The sequence below is a fragment of the Desmodus rotundus genome, chromosome 1 (genome assembly GCF_022682495.2).
Source record: "Desmodus rotundus isolate HL8 chromosome 1, HLdesRot8A.1, whole genome shotgun sequence".
NCBI lineage: Eukaryota > Metazoa > Chordata > Mammalia > Chiroptera > Phyllostomidae > Desmodus > Desmodus rotundus.
Window position 1 is genome coordinate 106,685,296 of NC_071387.1, and position 25,963 is coordinate 106,711,258.

Genomic DNA, 25,963 nt, shown 5'->3' on the forward strand with positions numbered 1-25,963 from the left:
CAATCCAGCAGATTTTAAGCCAGACATCATTTGCAGAGACTTCTGCATTCAAGTAGGCAGCAACGTCATTCATGGCAGTGATTGAGTAAAAAGTGCCTATGGTTTAAGCCCAGGAATTGGTTGACTACAAGTCTTGTGCTTTTGACTGGATCTATGAATAAGACGTAGACAAACCATCAGTCCCCTTTGGCTCCACTTGGATGTGTCCCTGGACACAGCTCTTCATTCCATTGACTTGGAAGCAATAGGATCGATCTTTTCTAAAGCATAAAGCCTTTAGAAACTAGAGGAGTGGGGTGGTAAGACCATCTACAAAAACCCTAAAGCAAATCTGATATTGAAATATTGGAAATATTCCCTTTAGGATGCAAAATAAAAGGATGCCTGCTGTCACCACTTTAACATCATACTATTATACTGGATATCTTGCCTAATGCAAAAAGAAAAAAAATTACAGAAAACTAAATATATAAAGGATTCAAAAAGAAAGAACAGTTAATATTTCTACTATTCTTAAGTGATTAGGGATCTGCACATTGGGATCTACCTGATGTTTTTTAAAGGCCATAGTGTTCCATTGTGTGAATGTCAAACCCTCTATTTTGGACACCTAAATTGTTTCCATTCTTTTCTTATTTTTTTAAAGATTTTATTTATTTATTTTTAGAGAGAGGGGAAGGGAAGGAGAAAGAGAGGGAGAGAAATAGCAATGTGTGGATGCCTCTCACATGCCCCCTAGTAGGGACCTGGCCCGCAACCCATGCATGTGCACTGACTGGGAATTGAACCAGTGACCCTTTGGTTTTCAGGCCAGCTATCAATACACTGAGCCATACCAGCCAAGGCTGCTTTTGTTTAATTTATAGAGTACCATTTCAGTCAGTTTTTCGGTGTGTAGTTTGATGGAACTTGACAAGCTGATTTGATTTTTAAGTGTATATGTAAATGTAATAGTTTAAGAGGCCAAGATACTCTTTAAGTAGAGGAAGAAAATGGAAGGGATTTGCCATCAGAGGTCAGAACGTTACAAAACCACAGTAATTAGGATAATGTTATATTGGCAAGTATAGGATAATGTGATATTTCAAGTAGAGCAGCATAGCAGAGTCCAGAAACCTATACATGTATGTATGTATTTGTGATATGTGATAGAGAATGTTTGACAGATCATTTAGGAAATAATTGACTTTCAGTAAATGGTGGTGTTAATTTGCTATTCATTTTGGGTGAAATATGAAAGAAATTGGATCCCAATGCCAGGTTATACATAAAAATCAGTCTCATGGATTAAAGAATCCTCTAAAGGAAAATTCTGAAGCTTTTAGACAGTAATATAAAATATTGTCATGAACTTCAGATAAAGAAAGATTTCTTGAGAGACAAATACCCTTGTAATAAAAGAAAAAAATGATCAGTTTTACCACATTAAAATTAGAAACTTCTTTTCTCAAAAGGCACAATAAAGATAGTGAGAAGACAGGCCATCGAGTGGGAGAAGATAATCACAGCACACATAACCTGTAGTGGACTAGTCCCAGAATGTTTATAAAGAACTTCAAGTGTCAATGAGTAAAACCAGATAATAAAAAAGAAAAATGGGCAAAAGACTTGTACATCTACTTCACAAAAGAGGAAGTCAAATGGGCAATAAATACATGAAAAGGTGCTCATCTTCATTAGTAATCAGGGAAATGCAAATTAAAACCACAGCGAGATTACTATTTCATAACAGGTAAGGAAAACTAAAACATCTTAAAATAAAACCTCACCAGGTATTGGTGTGGTTTTGAAATAAAAAGAATTGGTTTTATTTAATATTTTGTTGTTGGGTGAGTAAATTGGTATAGTACTTTAGAAAAAAATATGGTTTTATCTAGAAATTTTGAAGATCTGAATATCCTTTTACCTAGTAGCCCCATCCCTTGATATATACCCTTGCTAGATAAGTACACATGCGCAATAAGATATATGTATAGGAATGTTTATTAGGAGCATTTTCCGTAAAGCCAAACACTGGAAGGAACAAGTGTCTGTCTACAATTGAAAAGAAAAATTGCAGCAGGTCCATATAGTGGGATTCTGTGTATTAATGAAAGTGGGGGACGTGCAGTCGCATACAACAGATGAGGAGTAACTCCCACAAAGCATTGAAAAGCAAACATGAAAGAATAGTATGATTTCATTCCAATGAAGTTCAAAAATAGCCAAGAAAAAAGGAAAAAATATATATCTGTATATAAAACTTAGGAATTCAGAGAGGAAACAAGAAAATTAATACCAAAAATGCTAATTTTGAAGGAGATTTATGATACAGGATAAGGCACACCGATTTCTAAAGTGCCGATAATTTAAAATGTGTGGTGGCTATGTGGGTGCTAGTTTTATTATTAAACTGAACATGTATTTTTAATTCAATTTGAAAATAATTATCTGTAAACTAGAAAATTTAAATTATGTGTGTTTTATATAATCTTACTGATATATGTGAGTTCATAACTAGTCTTACTTACTTGTTTTCTGTTTGTCCCATCTATTTTTGTGGTCCTTTGTCCTTATATATGTCTGTCTGTCTGTCTATTTTAGAATTCTTGTGGATCTTCTTTTTTCCTTTCCCCCTTACCTTGTTAAGTAAACATCTTTCATTGTTCCTTTAGAAGTTATTTTAAAGATTATGATATGGATTCTTTATTCTAATATTAGAGTATAGTATTAATTTTCTGCTTTTACCATTTTGTAGGTAGTGCTTGACCTTAGAACTCCGTTTACCTCCCCCTACATCTTTTGTATTTTCATGCATTTTAATTTTACATTATTTTAAATCTCACAAAATAATACCACTTTTTTTGTATAATCATTAGTCACTTAGAGTTACCCAAATATTTACCCTTTCCATTCTTTTTCATTTCTTCCTGTATTTTCATCTTTCCATCTAGGATAATTTTGCTTCTACCTTAGAACTCCATTTATTGTTTCGTTTTTTAGGTCTTCTAAGGTTAAGTTCTGTTGGTTATTTGTCTGGAAATAACTTCATTTTGTCTTCATTTTCACAGGATATTTTAACATGAGTATCAAATTGTAAATTGACAGTTACTGTTTTTCAGCACTTTTAGTGTCAGTATGTTGTCTTCTGACTTCTATACTTTCTTTTCAAAAGTTGTACATAAGTCTTACATTGCTTCTTTGAGGATCGTGTCTGTATTTCTCTACCTCCTTTTAGGATATTCTTCTTATCTTTGCTTTTTATCAATATGATGCTAGTTAGGGCTGTTTTGTTTTGCTTTTTAATTTATCCTGCTTTGGGCTCATAGCCCTTGATTGTGTGGCTTGACATCTTTCATCGTCTTTGGAAAATTGTTAGCCATTATCTCTTCAGATACTGCTTCAGCACCATTCTAGCTTTTCTCCCCTTTTGATATTTTAATTACAGGCTTTTCTGTACACTCCACCTTTTCTGTTCTCCATGTCATGGTCTGGATATTTTCTACTAATCTCTTTTCTAGTTTATTAATCCTCTCTTTAGCTAGATCCAAGTGGCTGTTAAGCCCATGCATCGAGTTCCATTGGATTCCTTTTTGTAGATTCAAGTTCTCTAGTGAAATTCTTCATTTTGTCATCCCTGTGTTAAACATTTTATCACTTATTTTCTGATCTATTTCTCAGGACTTTGGGTTACTTTGAGCTCTATTTCTATTTGCAGTTTTTCACCTTTGTCCTGTTTCTTACTGCACCTGCTTTTTTAAAAAATTGGAATCTTGGACATTGTGTATTGAAAATTGTAGATGCCCTAAATGATGTTATCTTCCATCACAGTGGGTTCACCCTATACTCTGGCAGGCAGCAAGGGACACAGCCTATCTTGATGGCTTTAAAATATGCTACATATACTTTAATACTCCTTCCTTTAAAAAGGTGTAGACTAATTCTCTTTCCTGGGCTATGCTTAGTGACAGCAGATAGAATATAATAAAAGTGACAGTATGTAATTAGATCATAAAAGACATCATAGCTTCCTTGCTTTCTCTTGGATCAGTTGCTCTGGGGCAAAGTAATTGCCATGATAGCATGGCAAAAACATAGGTTACTTGAGAACATCGAGCAATCTCTGCAGAGTTCCACATGGTGAGGCACCTTGCCAACAGCCATGTGAGAAAGCCATTTTGGAAGCAGAACCTGCTGCCCCAGTCATTCCTTCACATGAGTATAGCCCCTGACTATACTCATTATCCTCAAGTCATTATCCTGACTGCAGCCCATGAAAGATCCTTAGTCAAAACCCTCCAACTATACTGCTTCCTATTTCTTTACCCACAGAAACCTTGAAACAATAAATGTTTATTTCTTTAAGCCATTATGTTTTGGGACAAACTATTGTATAGCAGTAGATATATCATACAACATTTCAATCCAGTAGGAAATTGAGCAGAACTGAGGCTAATTTGCAATCTTTAAAAGATTCAGTCTGTTCTGATTTTTCCCATTTCTATGGTGTCACCCTTTAAGAATTCCACCAAGATGCCTGGGGTGTTTCTTATGGCTCCCCCTCTACTGCTGGTCTTATATTCCAATGTTTATCTCCCCAGTACATTTCACTGTAATTTCAGCCACTTTCTGCTTGACTTCTTAGTATTCCTGAATGGCTTGACAAATGCCTTAAGAGGAGCACTACTGGCAAGTGTCTAGTCTACATCTCTATACCCTCCTCTTCCCTGGGATCTTAGTTCCTTAGGTCCTGCTTCCACTACAGCTTTCTGATCTTTTCATACAGACATTTAATTTTTTCCTTAAAAAAATGTTAATAGAGCTTTTCAAATTTTTTAAGTGGGTGGGGCTACATTGTAGCAATTCTACATAGCAATTTATGTTCTTTTGGAAAATATTTAAGAAATAAAGGAAGATTTTTTTTTACAAAAAAAAAAGAAACTTTGTTCCCATATCATCATAAATCTAGAGAAAGCCAGGTTTAATTGTTTTGTCTGATAGCCCAAGTACTGAAGGAATTAATGTCATTACTAACTTTGTATGTATAATAATGATTGGATTTAGAAGTTCAGGCATTTTTCTTTTTCCAATGTGAAAGGCAATTAACAGCTGAGTTGAAGAAGCTCATAGAAGAGAAAGCTTATGGACCAGAACACGTATTTGATAAAGAAGGAACATGCTTAAATAGGAAGAAAATATTTTTATGTGCTGTCATTTCCAAAGATCAAAAGTAAGCATCAAGGTCTAAGGCACCCAAGAACAGACCACTTCACCTATGTTGATTGATTGAAACATTAATGTTGTCTAAAAAATAAGTGTTGCATTGAATTTCTCGTGAAGAAATGTTTACAGAGATACAAAGGAGAAAAAAGTAGTTACCAGCCACAGTACTTTAAGAGATTTTCTATTTTGCATGTGTTCTTTCCTATTTATTCTTTAATAACATTTATTTAGTCTTAATACTAAACTTACCCCTCTTTTACAGATGAGTAAACCAAGGCAAATTTCTAGCTAGTAAATAAAAGAGCCAGAAATGTAGACACAGGCAATTTTGTGACTAGAACCCATGTTCTTAATCCTCTATACTACTATATTAGCTGGAGAATTTTAATTAGTAATTTTAGACACAGAAGCTTTTCTCCAAGGTAAAATACAAGTAGAAAACATGTTAAGTACATCCAGATGACCATGAAAATCATTAGTGTCCTTAGTTTTCCTCCCAGATATGGTTCATTTAAAAAAGAGCCATTATTGGCACCAGTCAGTGGAACAGTTTCATGAAAGTTACATATTTTTAAATGCTCATGGAATTCTGAATAGATTCCAGATTTATAGGTAGATTCTTCAGGATAAAGAGCTTTATTCACACACACAATTATTTTTTCTTGTTGTTGTTCATTGATTTGAAGGAGAGAGAGAGAGAGATACTGATTTGTTGTTCCACTTACTTATGCACTCATTGGTCGCTTCTTGTATGTGCCCTGAGCAGAGATCCAGTCGGCAACCTTGGTATATTGGGACAACACTAAGTGACTGAGCTACCTGGCTAGGGGACACACAGTTATTATCAAAGTTAATTAACATAGAATACCTACTGAAAACTACACAAACAGTAAGTGTATAACTTGGTGAATTTTGACAAATCCAAATAACTTGTGAACTGTCACCCAGATTAAAAACAATACCACCAGTATCCCGTCTGGCTTATAGCATGCTTGCAGTCACCAATCCCACGCCTACCATACCAACCTAAGTAACCACCATTCTAACTTCTAACACCGTAAGTTGTTTATGTTTGCTCTTCACCTTTATATAAATGGAGTCATACTACGTGAACTCCGCTATCTTGCCTCTTTTGCCCAATATTATATGTTGTGAAATTCGTCCAGGCTGTTGCTCAACAGCAATAATTTGTTCATTATCACTGCTATATCATGTCCATAATATGAATTCACCACAATTTACAACTTTTGATAGGCATCTGGATTTGTTGATGGGGGAAATTATGAATAGCCCTGCTATGAACATTCTTTGACATGTCTTTTGGTGCATGTACTTACATACTACATTTCTCTTGGACAACTGCCCAGAAGTAGAATTGGTAGGCCAATAGGCTCTGTGTATTTTCAGGTTTAATAGATGCTACCAAACACTTTGCCAAAGAAGTCGTACCATGTTATGCTCTCAATGAAAGAACATAAGGTTTTTGTTACTTCATATTTTTGCCAACAGATTTGGTATTATCTGCCTATTTTCATTTTAGCCACACTGGTATATTTATAACATCACACATTGGCTTTAATTTGTATTTCCTTCTAATAATGAAGTTGAGCACATGTTTATGTTTATTAGCCATTGGATATTTTCTTTTATAAAGTTTCTCTGAGACTCGCATTTTTTAAGTGCCTTTCTTTTCCCATTTTTATCAGATATGTTAATTATAAATATCTTTTTCCCAACCCAAATCTTCCCACTTCTGTAAGTGTCTTTATATAAACTGACTCTTCTTAATTTCAGTGTACTCTTTTTGTTTTACTCCATTTTATTTTTGTACTCTATTTGTTTTAACTATGTTCTCTATCCTTCCTCAATATTCTTAAAACTATTAAGCACAATTTAATTTCATTGTATTATAACTTCAGTATCTAGATCATTTATGCATCGGTTTCTATTGGTGTTCTGTCGGTTTCTGGTCATTTGATTTTTGCTGTTGCCGTACTTGATAATTTCTGAAAAATTGGTGAGACAAGAGTTTTCTCTTTTCTGGCAACTAAAGTAGGGCTTGAATACATAAATTCCTCAGGAATTTTAAATTGGTGCTTGTTTTCATTTTGATAATAATTCTTCTATTTCTTGTACATCCTGATTCCTTATTGTTTTTCATTTTCTTTTTATTTTATTGTTTTTCAAGTACATTCGTCTGCCTTACCCTCACCACCCCAGCCATCCCCACCTCCCTCCCCAGATTCCACCCCCCCTTGGTTTTGCCCGTGTGTCCTTTGTAGCCGTTCCTGAAAACCTTTCACCATTTTCCCCTTTATCCCCTCCCACCTCCCCTATGGTTACTGTCAGTTTGTTCTTAATTTCAATGTCTCTGGTTATATTTTGCTTGCTTGTTTGTTTTGTTGATTACGTTCCACTTCAAGGTGACATCATATGGTATCTGTCTTTCACTGCCTGGCTTATTTCACTTAGCATAATGCTCTCCAGTTCCATCCATGCTGTCACAAAGGGTAGGAGATCCTTCTTTCTGCTGCATAACATTCCGTCATGTAAATGTACCATAGTTTTTTGATCCATTCATTTATTTACTGATGGGTACTTAGGTTGCTTCTAGCACTTGGCTATTGTAAATTGTGCTGCTATGAACATTGGAGTGCATAGGTTCTTTTGGATTGGTTTCCGGGTTCTTAGGATATAATCCTAGCAGTGGAATTGCTGGGTCAAAAGGCAGTTCCATTTTTAGTTTTCTGAGGAAATTCCATACTGTTTTCCACTGTGGCAGTACCAGTCTGCAATCCCACTAGGGTTCCCTTTACTCCACATCCTCTCTAACACTTGTTGTTTGTTGATTTGTTTATGATGGCCATTCTCACCAGTGTGAAGTGGTATCTCATTGTGGTTCCACTTTGCATCTCTCTGATGGCTAGGGAAGCTAAGCATATTTTTATTTGTCTCTGGGCCCTCTGTATGTCCTCCTTGAAGAGAAGTGTCTGTTCAAGTCCTTTGCCCATTTTTTAATTGGGTTTTTTGTCGCCCTAGAGTGGAGTCATGTGAGTTCTTTATATATTTTGGAGATCAAACCCTTGTCCAAGGTATCATTGGCAAATATGTTTTCCCAAATAGTTGTTTCTCTTTTCATTTTAAGGCTGTTTTCTTTAGCCATGCAGAAGCTTTTTAATTTGATGAGATCCCATTTGTTTTTTCTTTCCTTTATGTCCCTTGCTTTAGGAGACATATCTGTGAAGGTGTTGCTGCATGGAATGTCTGAGATACTCCTGCCGATGTTTTCCTCTAGGACTTTTATGGTGTTATGACTTATATTTAAGTCTTTTATCCACCTTGAATTTATTTTTGTGTATGGTGTAAATTGGTGATCAAGTTTCATTTTTTTGCATGTAGCTGTCCAGATCTCCCAACACCATTTGTTGAAGAGGCTTTTTGCTCCATTTTATGCTTCTGCCACCTTTGTCAAACATATATTGACCATAGAGACTTGGGTTTATTTCTCGGCTCACTGTTCTGTTCCATTGATCTATGTGTCTGTTTTATGCCAGTACCAGGCTGTTTTGATGAAAGTGGCCTTGTAATACAGTTTGATATCAGGTATTGTGATCCCTCCTACTCTGTTCTTCTTTCTCAAAATTGCTGCAGCTATTTGGGGTCATTTATGGCTCCATAGAAATTTTTGAAACATTTGTTCTATATCCGTGAAGTATGCCATTGGAATTTTAATAGGTATTGCATTGAATCTATAAATTGCTTTGGGTAGTATGGACATTTTGATGATGTTAATTCTTCCAGTGCATGAACATGGTATATGCTTACATTTGTTTGAATCTTCCTTAATTTTTTCTTCACTTTTGTGTAGTTTTCTGAGTACAGGTCATTTACCTCCTTGGTTAAGTTTATTCCTAGGTATTTCATTTTTCTTGTTGTTATATCAAATAGCATTTTTTTCCCCTGATTTCTGTTTCTGATATTTCATTGTTGGTATACAAAAATGCTTTTGATTTCTGAATATTGACTTTGTATCCAGCTCTTTTACCAAATTCATTTATTAGGTTGAGCAGTTTTTTGGTGGAGTCTGTAGGATTTTCTATGTACATTATCATGTCATCTGCAAACATTGATAGTTTTGCTTCCTCCTTTCCAATTTGGATGCCTTTTATTTCTTTTTCTTTTCTGATTGCTGTGGCTAGGACTTCCAATACTATGTTGAATAGAAGTGGTGAAAGTGGACATCCTTGTCTTGTTCCTGATCTTAGTGGGAAAGATTTTAGTTTTTGCCCATTGAATATGATGTTGGCTGTAGGTCTCTCTTATATAGTCTTTATTATGTTGAGGAATGCTCCCTCTATTCCCACTTTGCTGAGCGTTTAATTATAAATGGGTTTTGTACCTCATCAAATGATTTTTCTTGAAACAAAAAGAGGGGGGCTGGGCTTTGCTTTTCTCCTTTCCTGTGGTTTTGCGAGGATGGGGGCCATAATATTCACAGTTGCCCAGCCTGCAGCCCAGGTCCTTCCTGAGATGCCAGGTCCCCACTGTCCATCTGCACCTGGCCTGTGCCTTTAATCTACCAGTTGCACCAATGTTCATGCTGTGTGCTTCCTCCTTGCTCTTGGCAAGCCCACCACTGGGCAAGCAGCTCCAGTCACCCTCAGGGTGAGCAGTGTGAGCCAACTTCTGCTCAAGAATTCCTTACAAAGCAGCTGCGATCCTTTTTTTTGAGTAAAAGCCTCTTGTTTAAGCCCATCATTCTTAACAAGCACTGGGCTTTTCATACAACCCCACTTTCTAAGCAGACTGGAGACTATCCAGGTCTGTGTCCACCATGGCCCAACTCTTCTCCCTCCTCCAGATAATTTCTCTGGTAATGACCTAGCCAGTGTCCACAGTCCTAGCGGGTGTACACAGCCTCTTTGTGTCTCCCACTCCGTCTCTATTCCTCCCAGCGACTTTAAGCATCCAGGTCCCTCCTGATGCTGGGCTGCCCTACCTGCTCTGGTAGGGGAGGGAGCTGGTGATCTAACTTTCCTCCAAGTATCCTGCAGCAGGCGCCAGATTGGGGGTCACAGCAGCCTAGGTCCCTGCACAGATCCCAGGGACCTTAGCGTCCCAACACAATCTCCTCACTGTCTGTTTTTCAATGTCCTCTACAATTTTTGGCCTCCGAACTTCATATAAACTGGGATTCCATTGGTGTTCACTCCATTCCTCAGATGATCAGCTAGGTGTTCCAGCTGGGCACAGGGAGAACTGGGCTCCACTCCCAACCACCTCGCTGCCACCATCCATCTTACATTCTGGTTCTTAAGACATAGCCTCCATGGATTCCAGGCAAATATGAAGCTACAAGAGGCTGGAGAAAGAACCGTTGAAAAGAAAAAGGCCAAACATTTCTTGGCAGTTTTACAAGGTCAAGTGTTTTACTTTCCCACTGGCTGTGATGTTCTAAGTAATGTCATGGAACAGCGGGTGGAGTCTTTAAATGGGTATAGCTATAATGGGGCTAAATTAGTCCTGGACTAAAGACAACAGTGGACTTATGCAAGGAATCACACAAATTCTGAATAATTCATCTGCATGCCGAAACAAAGTCCAACACTCTTTGAATGGATGAAACATTATCCAACAGTGTAAATATTACAGGGCTAGGCATCTAATCAAAAAACAGGTGTGCAAAGTAGCAAATAACCCATAACGAGAAAATGGAAATGATTAAAACAAATACAGAAACTTAGCAGACAACAACCTGAAGCAGCTGTCGTCAGTATGTTCTTTGTGTTCATTAATATAGTGGACAATGTTAACATGATGAAAGAAATAGGTATGCAGGAGAAAAGACCTAAATTGAACTTCAGAGTTGAAAAGACAATAAAGTGAAAAGTACATTGGATAAGACCAACAACAGAACAACTGACTTTTTTTAAATCAGTGAAATAGCAATGGAAACTATTCAAACAAAAGCATGAGGAGAAGAAGACTAACAAAAAAATGAACATAGCATCAGAGACCTATGAAACACTATCAAACAGTCTAATATATATATAATTGGAGTATCATTAGGCAGGAGGCAAAAGGATCAGAAAAATGTTTACAATTTTTCCAAATTTGGTGAAAATTCTAGATCCATAAATATAAAAAGAAATTAGCAAATTTAAGCAGAAGTATAAAGAAAAACCACATCATAATCATATTGCTGAAAGTCAGTGCTAACAAGAAAGTCTTAAAAGCAGCCGGAGAGAAAAGACACATTATGCAGAAAGGATAAAAAAAAATAAGAACATCAGAAGACCTCGCTATAAACTATGCAAACTAGAAGATACCTGTAAAGCATTGAAAGAAAACTCTTCAAATTTCTACACTTGGTGAAAATATATTTCAGACATATAGAGGAACAAAGGATTTTTCACGCTAAAAAGAAAAGTGAAAAGAATACATCAGTAGCAGAAGTGCACTACAAGCAGTGTTAAAGGAGCCCTAGCTGGTGTGGCTCAGTGGATTGAGCATCAGCTTCCAAACCAAAAGGTCACAGTTCAATTTCTGGTCAGGGCACCAGCTGGGGAGAGGGAGGAGGCGTGCAAGAGGCAACCAATAGATGTTTCTCATCTCTCACATCAATGATTTTCTCATCACTTTCTCCCTCCTTTCCACTCTTAAAATAAATAAAATTTAAAAATATATTATTTTAAAATTTATTTTAAATTCCATTTTAAATGAAATGTTAAAGGAAGTTCTTCAGGCAGAAGGAAAATTATACCAGATGGAAATTTAGATCTATACAAGTAAAGTAATGAAAGTGCTGGAAATTAAATGTATATGGATGAATATAAAATTTTCTGTTTCTATATAAGAGATATGGGTGTGTGTATTATGCTACCTCTATAATATGTAGTGTGTGTGTGGTGTTATACTGTTTCTCTAGTGTTTCTGTGTACAGGCAACAAGCAGTTGAAATTTCATATTTAAAATCAGTACCATTAACAATAATAACAAAGAGTTATATACATGGGGATAAAGTTGCCAAAATATCTGTAAGACCTAACTTCAAAACTACAAAGTAGGCTTCAGATTTCTGGTCTAGCATGTAAAAAGTCCTAACTATTCTAACAACAATTAAAAAGCTGAACAAACTGAAAATATCAACAACTCATCTTAGCTCCATCAGAGAAGAAGGGTCACAGAGCAAACTATTGCCCCCACAGTTGGAAAGACAAACAGGTGGAAACTGAGAATCACAACCAACTAGAATTGAAGCAGAAACCCACGAGCAAAAACCTCCATGGGAACTAATGTGGAGATATGAAAATCCAAAACTCTGGGGGTGGGAGGACAGTTACAGGGAGACAATCACAGTTTTGTGAGTTTTACTTCCAGAAGCTCCGCCAGGACCTCACTGCATATTGGAGGGAAATCTCATGTTTCCAGCAGGAGGAAGGTAAAAGGAACCTTCTGAAATACACCAGCAGGTATATCTCTCTTAACAAGGCTGCCCTTGGGAGAAACTATTGTCAGAACTTAACCTACTTGAGGGAAAGGAAATACCCAACTCCTGCTCCCTGTAGCTTTCCACATGGAGGAAGGAAAACACCCAACTCTAACCCCCTCTAGCCAAACTGTCTCACCTAAGAAGGGGCTGGGAAGGGAGGGTACGAAGAAGCACTAGTGAAGTTCACATTCCAGGGGCACAGACTAAAAGACCAAGACCTAATTATAGAACTAATAGAATGTGTCCCCTCCACCCACATCTTACCACTGCATTACCAAAGGTCTGTTTCTAAAGCAGTGTAATATTATATATGAAAGTGGACTTGAATTAGTTGTATATGTGGATCACAAAGTCTAAGGCAATCACCAGTAAAAGTAACATATAATTGATATGTTTAAAAAAGGAGAGAAAGTAGAATCCTTTTATTCATAAAATTTTATTCATAATTGCCAAAACTTGGAAGCAACCAAGATGTCCTTAAGTAGGTGAATTAATAAATAACCTGTGGTATGTTCAGACAATGGAATATTAACAGTGCTTAAAAAAAAGAAGAAAAAGAAAAATGAGCTATCAAGCTTTGAAAAGACATGGAGGAAACAAATATATATTACTAAGTGAAAGAAGCCAATTTGAGAAGGTTATATACTGTATAATTCCAGCATAAAACCCTCTAGAAAAGACAAAAGTTATGGAGACAGTAAAAAGATCAGTTGTTGCCAGGCGTTACTGTAGAGAAATGAATAGGCAGATCATGGGATTCTTTAGGGCAGAGAAACTATCCCATATGATACCATAATGGTGGGTGCATCTCAGTATACATTTGTCAAAACACATAGAATGTACATTAAGAGTGAACCTTACTGTAAACTATGGACTTTGGGTGATAATGTGTTAGTGTAGGTTCATCAGTTGTAACAAGCGTACCATTTTGGTAGAGGATTTTGATACTTGGGGAGGTGGAGGAGAGTAGGGAACAGGGTAAAGGGAACTCTCTGTGCTTTCCACTAAATTTATAAACATAAAACTGCTTTAAAAAAAAGTATTACTACTTTTAAAGTACAAAATTTTGCTGAGAGAAGTTAAAGACCCTAAATGTATAGAGATATGCCATATTCACAAATCAAAATTATTAATGTCACTTTTTCCACATTGTTCTGTACATTTAATGCAATCTCATTCAAAATCCTGGCAGCTTTTTTTGTAGAAACTAACAATCTGATTGAAAACTTATGTGAAATGGAAAAGACCTAGAAGATGAAAACAATGTTACGAAAGAAAAACAAAAGTTGGAAGACATAAACTACTTGAGTTTAAGACTTACTTTCAAGCTATAGTAATTAAGACAATGGTGTTGACATAAGAATAGACATATAAATCAATGGACAACTTAGAAAGTATACATAATAGCCCACTGGTTTTCAAGAAAGATGCCAAAGTAATTTAATAATGAAAATAGTCTTTCCAACAAATGTTGAAATAACCAGAGTGGAAAGGTGAATCTCAACTCTTACCTCACACCATATACAAAAATAGCCTGAAATGAATTATAGATTTAAGTATAAAAGCTAAAAATTAAAAACACCTGTAAGGAAATGGTATAGGAAATTCATCTAGCAATTTTATGGGCTTAATGAAATTTGTGTCAAGATTTCTTAACAAAAATTCTGATTTAAATGTCAACTTGTAGAAGTGGTATCAGGGTCAAATGGGAACAGAAGATAAGTCTTCTGACTCAGAATATTCTGTAACTATAAGCATCATTACCATCAATGCCTCAGTCTGGTAAATGTGTGGTAAATGTTGCTACCATAGTGATATAATATAGTTGCAGAATTAATTTTTAATAGCTTTGTTACAGTCCTATATCTGTAAGTCAGAGTATTTTAATAAGTTTTTCTTCACTTAAATGCTGGTTCATTTTCATGAAGGCAAGTAAATGTGCTACAGTGACTTTATATTTCCCACACTATGTATATTGTATACTTATAGATGATGTATTTGGACTCATTGTAAGTGTATCTCTACTGAGTTTTCAAGGTCCATTGTTATTGGATGTCCATGAACTTTTGGTCATATAATTAATTGGTAATACATGGGATTTCTTGGATATTTGGTTTTATCACTCCCATACCCCCCACACATGATTATGAGATTAATATATCAGTTGTAAAAGGTTAAGTTAGAAGAATTCTAACCATTGATTGTATGTTTAAGCCTAATAATGCATGTTTAGTTCATTTTTGTTTTTAATTTTTTTTTGTCATTTTAGTAACGATGATGTTATGTTGATTTCTGTGGAAAGCCCTAGTTTGACAACACCAATTACACCAAACCTAACAGGTATCTTAAGTTGATTAAAATATAATCTGTCAAATTAGAGAGCTTCAAATCAGCATTTGTTTAGATAATTGAATATTATCTTTCAGTAAAATAAAATTCTCTCAAAAATATTTTTAAGTTAATTTGATTTATATTAAGTAAATAAATGATCTCTTAATATAATTGAGGCTTCTTTTTAAACTTGTATTTATCAATTTATGGCCTTTTGTTTCTGTACTGTTTGTTTAATGGCTTTGTAAGTTATAAAACTACTTACTTTTCATATACATTATTTTTACTTGTTTGCTCTGGCCTCTGTTGGTGGTTTGTTTTTCGTCTTGACTATTAAGTTATCTTATAGTCTACCTAAGGTTTACAGTTTGGCTATTCTTCAGTGTCTTTGATTACTTTTTTTAATTTTTGGTGTTTTTATAATACTTTTGTTGCTCTTTACAGTTTCTGTCTTGTTACACTTATGTAAAAAATCTTTAACCTTAAATTTCCAATAAGTTTCCTCTCAAAATAGCTCTTCTTTTTGTTTATTTTTTATTTATTTTGCTTTTCAAGTACAGTAGTCCCCATTTTCCCCCATCCCCTCCCTTGTGCCCTATTCACCCCCACCTCCCCATCTCCCACTCCCCACCTCCAATCCTACCTCCCTTTGGCTTTGTCCATGGGTCCTTTATACATGTTCCTTGATGACCTTTCCCCTTCTTTCCCTCATTATCCCCCTCCCCTCTGGTTACCATAAGTCTGTTCTTTATTTCAGTGTCTTCTTTATATTTTGCTAGCTTATTTGTTTTGTTAATCTGGTTCCACTTATAGGTAAGATCATATGGTATTTGTCTTTCTCCACCTGGCTTATTTCACTTAGCATAATGCTCTCCAGTTCCATCTATGAGATACCACTTCACACCAGTCATGATGTCTATCATAACCAAATCAACAAACAACAAGTGCTGGAGTGGTTGTAGAGAAAGGGGAACCCTAGTGCACTATTGGTGGGAATGCAAACTGGTACAGCCACTGTGGAAAACAGGGAATTTCCTGAAAAAACTAAAAATGGAACTGCCTTTTGACCTGGCAATTCCACTGCTGGGTTTATACCCTAAGAACCCTGAAATACCAGTTTAAAAGAACCTATGCTCCCCAATGTTTATAGCAACACAATTTACAATAGCCAAATGTTGGAAGCAACCTAAGTGCCCATCAGTAAATGAGTGGGTCAAAAAACTAGTACATTTACACAATGGAATACTACGCAGCAGAAAGAAAGAAGGAGTTCCTACCCATCAAAATAACTCTCTCGTTGGCCCGTAATTTCTCATTGAAAATTCTCCATTTCCTTTTCATTTTTATGATATATTAGAGTATTTACACCTTAATTTCAGAAATCTTTGCCTCTGCTTATATAACTAGCTACTTGTCCCTTTGGTATGGGCAGTTAAGATTGTGAATAAAGCCCTGGCCAGTGTGGCTCAGTTGATTGAGTGTTGTCCCACAAACCGAAAGGCTGTGGATTCGATTTCCAGTTACAGTACATGCCCAGGTTGTGGGTTCAATACCTGGTCGGGGCATGTGCAAGAGGCAACCGATTGATGTTTCTTTCTCACATCAATATTTCTCTCCCTCTCTTTTTCCCTTTCTTCCTCTCTCTCTGTAATCAATAAAAGAAAAAAAGTTTAAAGATTGTGAATAAAATAGCTTAAGGAACATTAAACATTTATCTGAGGCTTTCTTAGTGGTTCTATGAAGAATGCTCAGCCATCTCAGATAGTCTAATCTAAAGATACGGAATAGAAAATGTGTACATTTCCAAGTTTATTTTTTCATCCTATTTATAGATAGCTTTTCAAGAGTTAAAAATACAGTTGTAAAGTTACAGAAGGATAACATCTTTTGAACCAAAGTTAGATTTTTTTTTTTTGTATTTGCCCGTCAGTCGTCAGAATAGGTAAAGTCAATTGAGTTACTTTTTATGATTGTATAATAAATTGATAATTAGCATTCCATTATTGTGTTTCAGTATTCCTATATAATGAAGTCCATAAATATTTAATATTTTAATAAACTTTTCAAATGTTCACACTTTAACAATTTTCTTTCAGGTTCTGGAAAAGTTACATCAGCAAATTCTAATAATTCACCTAATGCTGATACTGAAGTTATTATGGTAGGTAATACATACTGTCTTTGAATGTTTATTTGAATATGTTATTTCTAGGAACTTTAGTTTGCTGCATGTTGGATGGTTTAGCTTTGTTATTCATTCTTTGGGAGATTTTTTCTCTGAGATATTAATGTCTGACTAGTTGGTATAACCAGGTTCCAGTCTAGCTTAAACATTAAAAAGCAAACAGCTAATGATAAACATATTTTATAGTCATGCCTACCAAATTAACTTATTTGGATTCTGCCTAGTCTTATTCTCAGAAACTATACAGTATTTCATGAGTTTCTTTGTCACAGGAGAGTTAAGTTAAACCATAAAAACTTAAAAAATGTTCAGTCTATAGCTTCTATATAGTAATTTAAAATGATGAGTTTTATTTTTAAAAATCATTTTTCTTATTGAGGCAAAAATCTCATTTTTTTAATCTAACTTTTCAGGCTGTAGAGAAAAAGAAACTTGATTCTGTGATTGATCTGACAAAAGAAGGCCTATCAAACTGCAATACAGGTAAAGGATTTGTCTTTTAAAGAAGAGGGAATAACAACAACTCAAAAGTGTTTGGCCTGTTTATTAAGTTTGTTTTTGTATGTGTGTCTTCTATAGCTCTGTGCAATTTAATCACACTTACAGATTCATTTATTTGCCAGCACAGTTACACAACTGTGCTCTCACTACAGGATTCCCTCATGCTTCCCTTTTATAAGCACATCTATTTCCTGCCCCCAGTCTCTTAACCAGGACAACCATGAATCTTTTTCTACTTTTATAATTATGTTATTTGATGATGTTATATAAATGTAATGATATAATATGTATCCTTCTGAGATTGGCTTCTTTCACTTAGCATAATTTGCTGTGAGGGTCATCTAAGTTGTTGGGTGTATTAGTAGTAGTATTTTTTATTGCTAAGTAATTTTTATTGCTTTTTATTGCTTTTTATTCCATGATATTGATGTATACTGTTTATGTATAATAGTTTATCCATTCACTCATGGAAAGATATCTGGGTTGTTTAAGGCTATTATGAATCTCTCTTTTTTTTTTTTTACCTGTGACACACAAGTTTATTTCCTTAATTGTAACAATGACGGTTATGAGACAATGCTAGAGTATGTACACAAATCCAACAAAAGGCACTGGAGCAAAAAAGGAAAGACTTTATTCAAATAACAGTTTGCAAACCCGGAACACAAGGCCTCAAGTAGAAACAATGTGTGCTCTCCTGAGACAAAGGAGAGGCCTTTTTTTTTGTGGAAAACTTCCCATCCATAGTTCCCATTTTAATCTGCTTCATGTAAATGAGGCTTCCAAATTGTACAATTTGGATTGTTCGGTATACCTTTTTCTTTCTTTCTTTTTTTTTTTGCATTTTTAAAATTTTATTGTTGTTCAAGTACAGTTATCTGTCTTTTCCTCCCACCCCAGCCACCCCCGTGAGTATGATACACATTTTAGATTTTATACAGTTCTGATTGCTTGGGGCAGGTCATAGTCTATTGGTTAGATGATAACTTGGCAATAACAGAACAAAGAACTTCTCTGAAGTGATTGACTCAGGCAGCAGTGTAAACACACAGGCGAAACGAAGAGTTCAGCCTGTGGTTCTTAGAGGCCCCTGTCAGTAAACAGCTAGATTCTTAATTTTGAAGTTAACACCACTTAACTGTAGGGAGGGAGTCCGAGTCCATCTCAGTAGATGAATTCCTTTTTAGGGTTTACAGGCATATCATGGAAATGTAGAGAGAGTGACAGCAGTGCCCTATTTCTCAGATTTAAACAAGAAGAAATAAAATACAGACTTTGGGGGCTGGTAATCAATTCTACGGTTTCATCTCTTTATAACTATACTTGAATGTTTGTGGTACTTTTTGATGAAATGTTTGAATTCCACTTATTAGCATTAGTAAATTATGTAATGTTTTTTAAATGGAGGTTAATATAGGGAATATATAGTCTAGTTACTTTTCCTTTTTCAACTGTGGATCCAGCAAAAGTTAGAAAAGTTAGAACCATTAGAGTCTCCAGGTATCTCATGATAGAATTTTAAAACCCTTCAATTTCTGGTTTAAAAATGAAGATTTAAAAAATGAATTGGAGAATCTTCATGTCAAGATGGCTGCATAGGTAAACACGGCTCACCTCCTTACATAACCACATTAAAATTACAGCTAAAATATGAAATAACCATTAGAAATTGAGTTGAGCCCTGGCTGGTGTGGCTCAGTGGATTGAGCACTGAACTGTGAAGCCAAAAGTTGCTGGTTCAATTCCCAGTCAGGGCACATGCCTGGGTTGCAGACCAGGTCCCCAGTAGGGGGCGCGTGAGGGGCAGCCACACATTGATGTTTCTCTCCTTCTCTCTCCCTTCTCTTCTCTCTAAAAAAAATAAATAAAATCTGGAAAAGAACCTTAAAAAAGGAATTTTTTTTCTTTTTTTCAGATTTTATTTACCTTAATAAATTTTATTGTTTATTTTTAATAAGTGAGTTTTATTATTAAATAATTTTTTATTATTTCATAAAAGTTGAACAGAAGTCTGACAATTATGGAATTAAACCACATCCATCAAGGGGTGGAGATATAGAACAGGCTGGTCCTACATCCACATGTGGTGGATAAAAATTCAGGAGGGATATTCCAGGAGTGAGGAGTCCCAGCCCACACCAGGCCCCCCAGCCCAGGGTTCCAACGTGAGGAAGATAAGTCCCCATAATTTTTCGCTGCAAAAATAGCGGGGATTGAGTCAGTGGAAGAAACTTCTACTGGAGTCCCAAGCAGTTCCCCTTAAAAAACCCACAAATGAACTTACTCAGACTCACTCCCTTTGAGCTCCAGCACCCATAGCAGCTTGAAAGGAACCAGTGGCATACAGGGAGGAAGCGAAGTGTCTGGTTTCAAAGTGGAGCGGAGAGACAGCTTTCTCCCAGACAGAAGTGTGGGCAGAGGCACTGTCCCTTTTCTGAGCCCTCCCCCAACAAAGCTGCAGAGCCAACAGGCGGTCCTGTATCTGAGACTCCATCAACTTGGCTAACACTATTTGCCCCTCCCTGGAGATCCCCTAAGACTCCATCCCACAAAACTTATGGGCCTACCCAAACTGCTAACTGTGACTTTTTCATATGAATGGCTGGTTTTGGCTCATGCTTTACATCTTCCTAAATGCTCTCAAACAAGCAACAGCCAGCCTCAGTGACACCCCAGCGCCCATACCACATGCTAAGAGGCCACAGGCCTGGCACTAGCAGCAGCCAACCTGGATTCACAGCTTGGCTTCACCTGGGAATCTCCAAGCCCAATACAAGTAGCAGCCATCCCAGATTGCTTTATAGCTCATGCAGGGTGGCTCCAGGCAGAACACAGGTTGGGGCTGATCTTGGCCTCCACGACCTAGATAACCTCAGGGCCAGCACACCCAGTGGACAGCTACAGACTACATCAGAGCACCACTACCCTGCCCCCACACAGGTGATCATCCATGGAGCATAGAGGTTGGTGGTCAGTGGTCATAGCCAGTCCTTGGAGCTGACTAGCCTGCGTAAATCCCTTCCATTGATATGCCAAGAGCAGTCAAGGCTCAACTACAAAAGGTGGGTGTACTCAGCCCACACAAAGGGCGCACCTCAAGTACTCAGCTTGGGTGATAGGAGAGCTTGTGCCCCTGCTCCCTGCAGGACACCTACTACACTACTAGACCATGCTACCAAGACACAGTCATAGGAGCTATACTAAATACATAGAAAAACACACAGAGAGGCTTCCAAAACGAGGAAACAAAGAAACATGGCCCAAATGAAAAAAAAGATCAAAACTCCAGAAAAAGAGCTAAACAAATTAGAGATAAGCAATCAATCAGATTCGGAGTTCAAACCACTGTTTATAAGGATGCTCAAGGAACTTAGGACCTCAACAGCATAAAAAAAGATTCAATCAGAAACAAAGGATTCACTAATAAAAATAATGAACAATTTATAGGGAAACAGTAGAGTGAATGAAGCCAAAAATCAAACCAGTGATTTGGAACATAAGGAACAAAAAAACAACCATGCAGAACAATAAGAAAAAAGAACCCCCTAAAATGAGAATAGTATAAACAACCTCTGGGACAACTTTTAAGAGGACCAACATTCCCATCATAGGGGTTCTAGAAGGAGAAGAGAAAGAGCAAGAAATTGGAAATCTATTTGAAAAAATAGTGGAAGAAAATTTGCCTAAAATGGTGAAGGAAGTAGATATGCAAGTAACAAGATGGATGCAAAGGGGCCCACTCCAAGACACATCATAATTAAATTTCCAAAGGTTAAAGGTAAAGAGAGAATCTTAAAAGCAGGAAGGGAAAAGCAGTTAGTTACATACAGTGTAATTCCCATAAGACTGTCAGCTCATTTCTCAAAATAAACTTTGCAGGCTAGAAAGGATTGGCAAGAAATATTCAAAGTCATGAAAAGCAGGGTCCTACAGCCAAGATTGCTCTACCCAAAAAAAGATATCATTTAGAATTGAAAGGCAGATAAAGAGCTTACCAGACAAGAAAAAACTGAAGGGTTCATCATTACCAAACCATTATTATATGAAATGTTAAAGGGACTTATTCAAGAAAAAGAAGATCAAAACTATGAACAATAAAATGGGAAAAAAATACAAATCTATCAACAATTAAATCTTTAAAAAAATAAGCAAACAACAAGAATTGACACAGAATCTTGGATAAGGAGAGCATTTTGATGGTTGACAGATGGGAGGTGGGGTTGGGAGAATGGGTGAAGTGAGGGGATTGAGAAGTACAAATAGGTAGTTGTAGAATAGCCATGGGGATGTAAAGTACAGTATAGGAAATGGAGTAGCCAAAGAACTTACACACATGTCCCATAGACATGAACAATGTTGTGGGCAGTGCTGGGTGGAGAGGGGCAAAGGGGGAAAAAATTGGAAACACTGTAGTAGCATAATCAATAAAATATAATTAAAAAGAAAAATGAATTGTAGTCCATTATGAAGTAATCAGTTTATTTTTTTAAAAAATTATATTTTATTGATTATGCTGTTACAGTTGTCCTGTTTTTTCCCCCATTGTACCCACTCTCCCTCAGGCAATCCCCCCACCATTGTTCATGTCCATGGGTCACGCATATAAGTTCTGTGGCTACTCCATTTCCTACAGTGTATTTCACATCCCCATGGCTATTCTGTAACTACCTATTTATACTTAATCTCCTTACCTCTTGAGACCCATTCTGCCCCTCTCCACTCCCATCTGGCAACCTTCCAGTAACTAACTTCTTTTCTCTTGCTTTTAAGAGTTTCTCGTTATCTTTAACCTTTGGCAATTTAATTATGACATGTTCTGGAGTGGGCCTCTTTGCATCCATCATAATTGGGATTCTCTGCATTTCCTGGACTTGTATGTCTATTTCTTTCACCAAATGAGGGAAGTTTTCTTTCACTATTTTTTTAGATTGATTTCCAATTTCTTGCTCTTTCTCTTCTTCTGGAACCCCAATGGGGTGAGTGTTGGACCTCTTTTAGTTATCTCAGAGGTTGTTTATATTATCCTCATTTTGGGGGATTCCTTTTTCCCCTTCTTGTTCTGCATGGTTGTTTTGTTGTTCCTTATGTTCCAAATCATTGATCTGATTCTCAGCTACTGTTGTTTCTCTGTAAATTGCTCATTATTTCAATTAGTGTATCCTTTGTTTTATTTAAAAGATTTTATTTATTTATTTTTAGAGGGGAAGGAAGGGACAGAGGGAAAAAAACATTAATGGGTGCTTGCCTTTCACATGCCCCATACTGGCTGGGGACCTGGCCTGCAACCCAGGCATGTGCCCTGACTGGGAATCAAACCAATGACCCTTTGGTTTGCAGGCCAGCACTCAAAACATTGAGCCACAGCACCTAGGGCACAATTAGTGTACCCTTTGTTTCTGACTGGTTCCGTTACATGGGTCTTTGTCTCCTCATTTGGTAGCCTCCCTGTGTTTGTTTCTATGTAGTAGGTAGAGCTGCTTTGCTTCTGTATCTTAGTAATGTGGCTTAATGTAGTAGGTGTCCTGTAGGGTCCAGTGGCACAGCCTCCCCTATCACTGAAATTGGGTACTCAAGGCGCATCCTTCATGTGGGCTGAGTATACCCTCTTATAGTTGAGTCTCAATTGCTGTTGGCAGATCAATGGAAGGGATTTACCCAGGCCAGTCAGCTGCAAGGACTGGCTGTAACCACTGACCACTGATCCTCTGTGGAGGATCAGCTGTGCAGGGTCAGGGTACTGGTGCTCTGACATGGTCTGTAGCCGTCCATTGGGTGCACAGGGTTTTCCCAAGTGGTGCAGCTCAAAGTCAGCCCCCACCTGTGTTTTTCCCAGAGCACCCTGTAAAGTAATCTGGGATGGCTGCTGTTTGTGCTGGGCTTGGAGATTTCCCAGGTGAAGCCAAGCTATTACACTAATCTAGCTGCCTTTGGGGTTCACTGAAACCAGCGTTGCTTGTTTGATAGGATTTAGAAGCCAAGACCAGCTGTTCCTATGGAAAAGCAACTTGGGTGTGCCCATAATTTGGGTGGGGTAGAGCCTCTGTGGATCTCCAAGGGGGGGTCACACAGTGTTAGCCAGGTTGATGGAGTCTCAGATATGGCACTAGCCTACCAGCTCTGTGCGGGGAGGGCTCAGCAAAGGGATAGTGGCCATTAGGCCAAACACTTTCACCTTTCCCAGTCTACTACTGGTGCCCTTCAAGCTGCCACCCCAGTAGTGGAGCTCAGAGGGAGCGAGTCTGAGTAGGTGAGTCCATTTGTGGGTTCCCCAGAAGGAACTGCTTAGGGTTCCAGCAGCCTCCTCCACTGACTCAATCTCCGGTGGTTTTCTCAGCCAGAAGTTGTGGGTACTTATCTTCCTGGCAGTAGAATACTGGGCTGGGGGGCCTGGTATGAGTCTAGGACCCCTCGCTCCCAGGATATCCCTCCTGATTTTTTATCCATGTGGGTGTGGGGCCAACCTATTCTGCGTCCGAGCTCCTCCCTCCAGTCTGGATGGATGTCGTTTCTTCAGTTCCATAGTTGTCAGACTTTTATTCAACTCAATTTCTGACATTCCTGATTGATGGTTATTCTATATTTTATTTGTAATATTGATGTAGTTATGCAAAGAGGGAACCATGTCTGCCTGCATCGCCATTTTGACCAGAATCAGTTACTTTTTAATGATTACTCAGTTGTTTCTAAACTACGTGATATAGGATCTGAGATAGTATAAAATAAAAAGTAAGAATGCAGATTAATTTGCTTAATAAAGTAAGTCATACCTTTCATTTGGGGACCTCAGTTTGGAAAGATAAATCGTGCTAATTCATGATGCTAACTCATGGAGTTGTGAGTCTCTTATAGAGTGTCCAGTTCTGATTAAGAGTCAGGTCACACTTGGACCATTTCCCATATTCCCAGTCTTGATGAATATTATCACCAGCTCACTCAGTCTCCCAAACCAGAAGTGAAAGTCACTTTTGACTCTTAGATCTGCCTCATTCCACTATCTAGTCAGTTTTCAAGCCTGTTGGTTCTGTCTCCTTATTTCAGAATTTTATCAACTTCAGCCTCCTATATTGCCATAACTTAGTAACTAATATTTTTGCCCTGTTTTTAATGAATCTTCCAAGCTGCCACTAACATATTATTTCTCACATATAAATCTAGTTAATGTTTTTACCTTTAGTATAAAAATCTAAACTCCTTAATAATAAGATACAAATCATTAATGACTTAGACCCTGAAAAGTTTTGTAGCTTTATTTCTACAAACTGCTGATAGAAGCAATGTTATGGAAAGTCATATCTGTTAGAATTTTTTTGTATGAAACTGTACACTTGAAATTTTAAAAGTTAGTGTCAGCTCTTATGTGATGTTTAACCTACCAAGTAGTTCTAATTAAATTAAACCAGTTTAGAAAGGCTGGTATAGACTCTTATAATTATAGTCATTACCTCTTCCAAAAATATTTTTTAACACCAGTAAATAAAGTGGTTAATAAATTAAATTTGAATCACACTGCAGACTCTTAATTATCCTTGTCTGTCAAAAGAAAAATACAAATAAAATATTTCATTTGGGGAGATTCATAAAGTATATTAAACAGTTATAACAGATCTAAAATGGTTTTTATTGCTTATTAGAAATGTCCAAATTTCTGAAATGGTTAGAAATTAGCATTCTGTCTAGCCCTACACCTCTCCAACATGAAGCCCCTTTACTTACCATCTCCATAGATACTCTCCCTAGTTGTTTTCAAACCATTCTCTTTTTTTTTAAGATTTTATTTATTTATTTATTTTTACAGAAAGAGGAAGGGAGGGAGAAAGAGGGAGAGAAACATCAATGTGTGGTTGACTCTCACACGCCCCCTACTGGGGACCTGGCCTGCAATCCAGGCATGTGCCCTGACTGGGAATCTGGCGACCCTTTGGTTTGTACGTTCCCACTCAATCCACAGAGCCACACCAATCAGGACTCAAACCATTCTTGCACCTACTAAACCCTCTTTCTCTTCCTCACACACACATTTTCCCCCTTTTCTTTCTTCCTCTCACCATCTCTCTTTCTTCCACTATCCCTTCTGTCCTCCTTCTTCCCCTGTCCACAATTCCCATCAATCTAATTCCCTCAAGACTAACACCTGAACAGCAGAGAGTCCTTCAACCCCAGCCTACATGATTTTTAGCTTAAATTCCCAGGACTGTGTGTGTCACATATTTAAACAGGACTGTAAATAGCTCTGTTTGCAAATGTCCTTGTTG

General features: G+C 37.0%; 1 protein-coding gene across 1 annotated transcript in view; it reads left to right on the forward strand.

Moving 5' to 3' along the window:
- Positions 1–25,963, forward strand: part of ATF7IP2 (activating transcription factor 7 interacting protein 2) — a 96,210-nt gene that overhangs the window by 68,212 nt on the left and 2,035 nt on the right. Inside the window, exons 7-10 of the mRNA XM_053922020.1 lie at positions 6,093–6,095; positions 14,964–15,034; positions 17,122–17,177; positions 17,624–17,693. Coding sequence (XP_053777995.1) covers positions 6,093–6,095; positions 14,964–15,034; positions 17,122–17,177; positions 17,624–17,693 — 200 coding nt within the window. The remainder of the gene's footprint in view (positions 1–6,092; positions 6,096–14,963; positions 15,035–17,121; positions 17,178–17,623; positions 17,694–25,963) is intronic.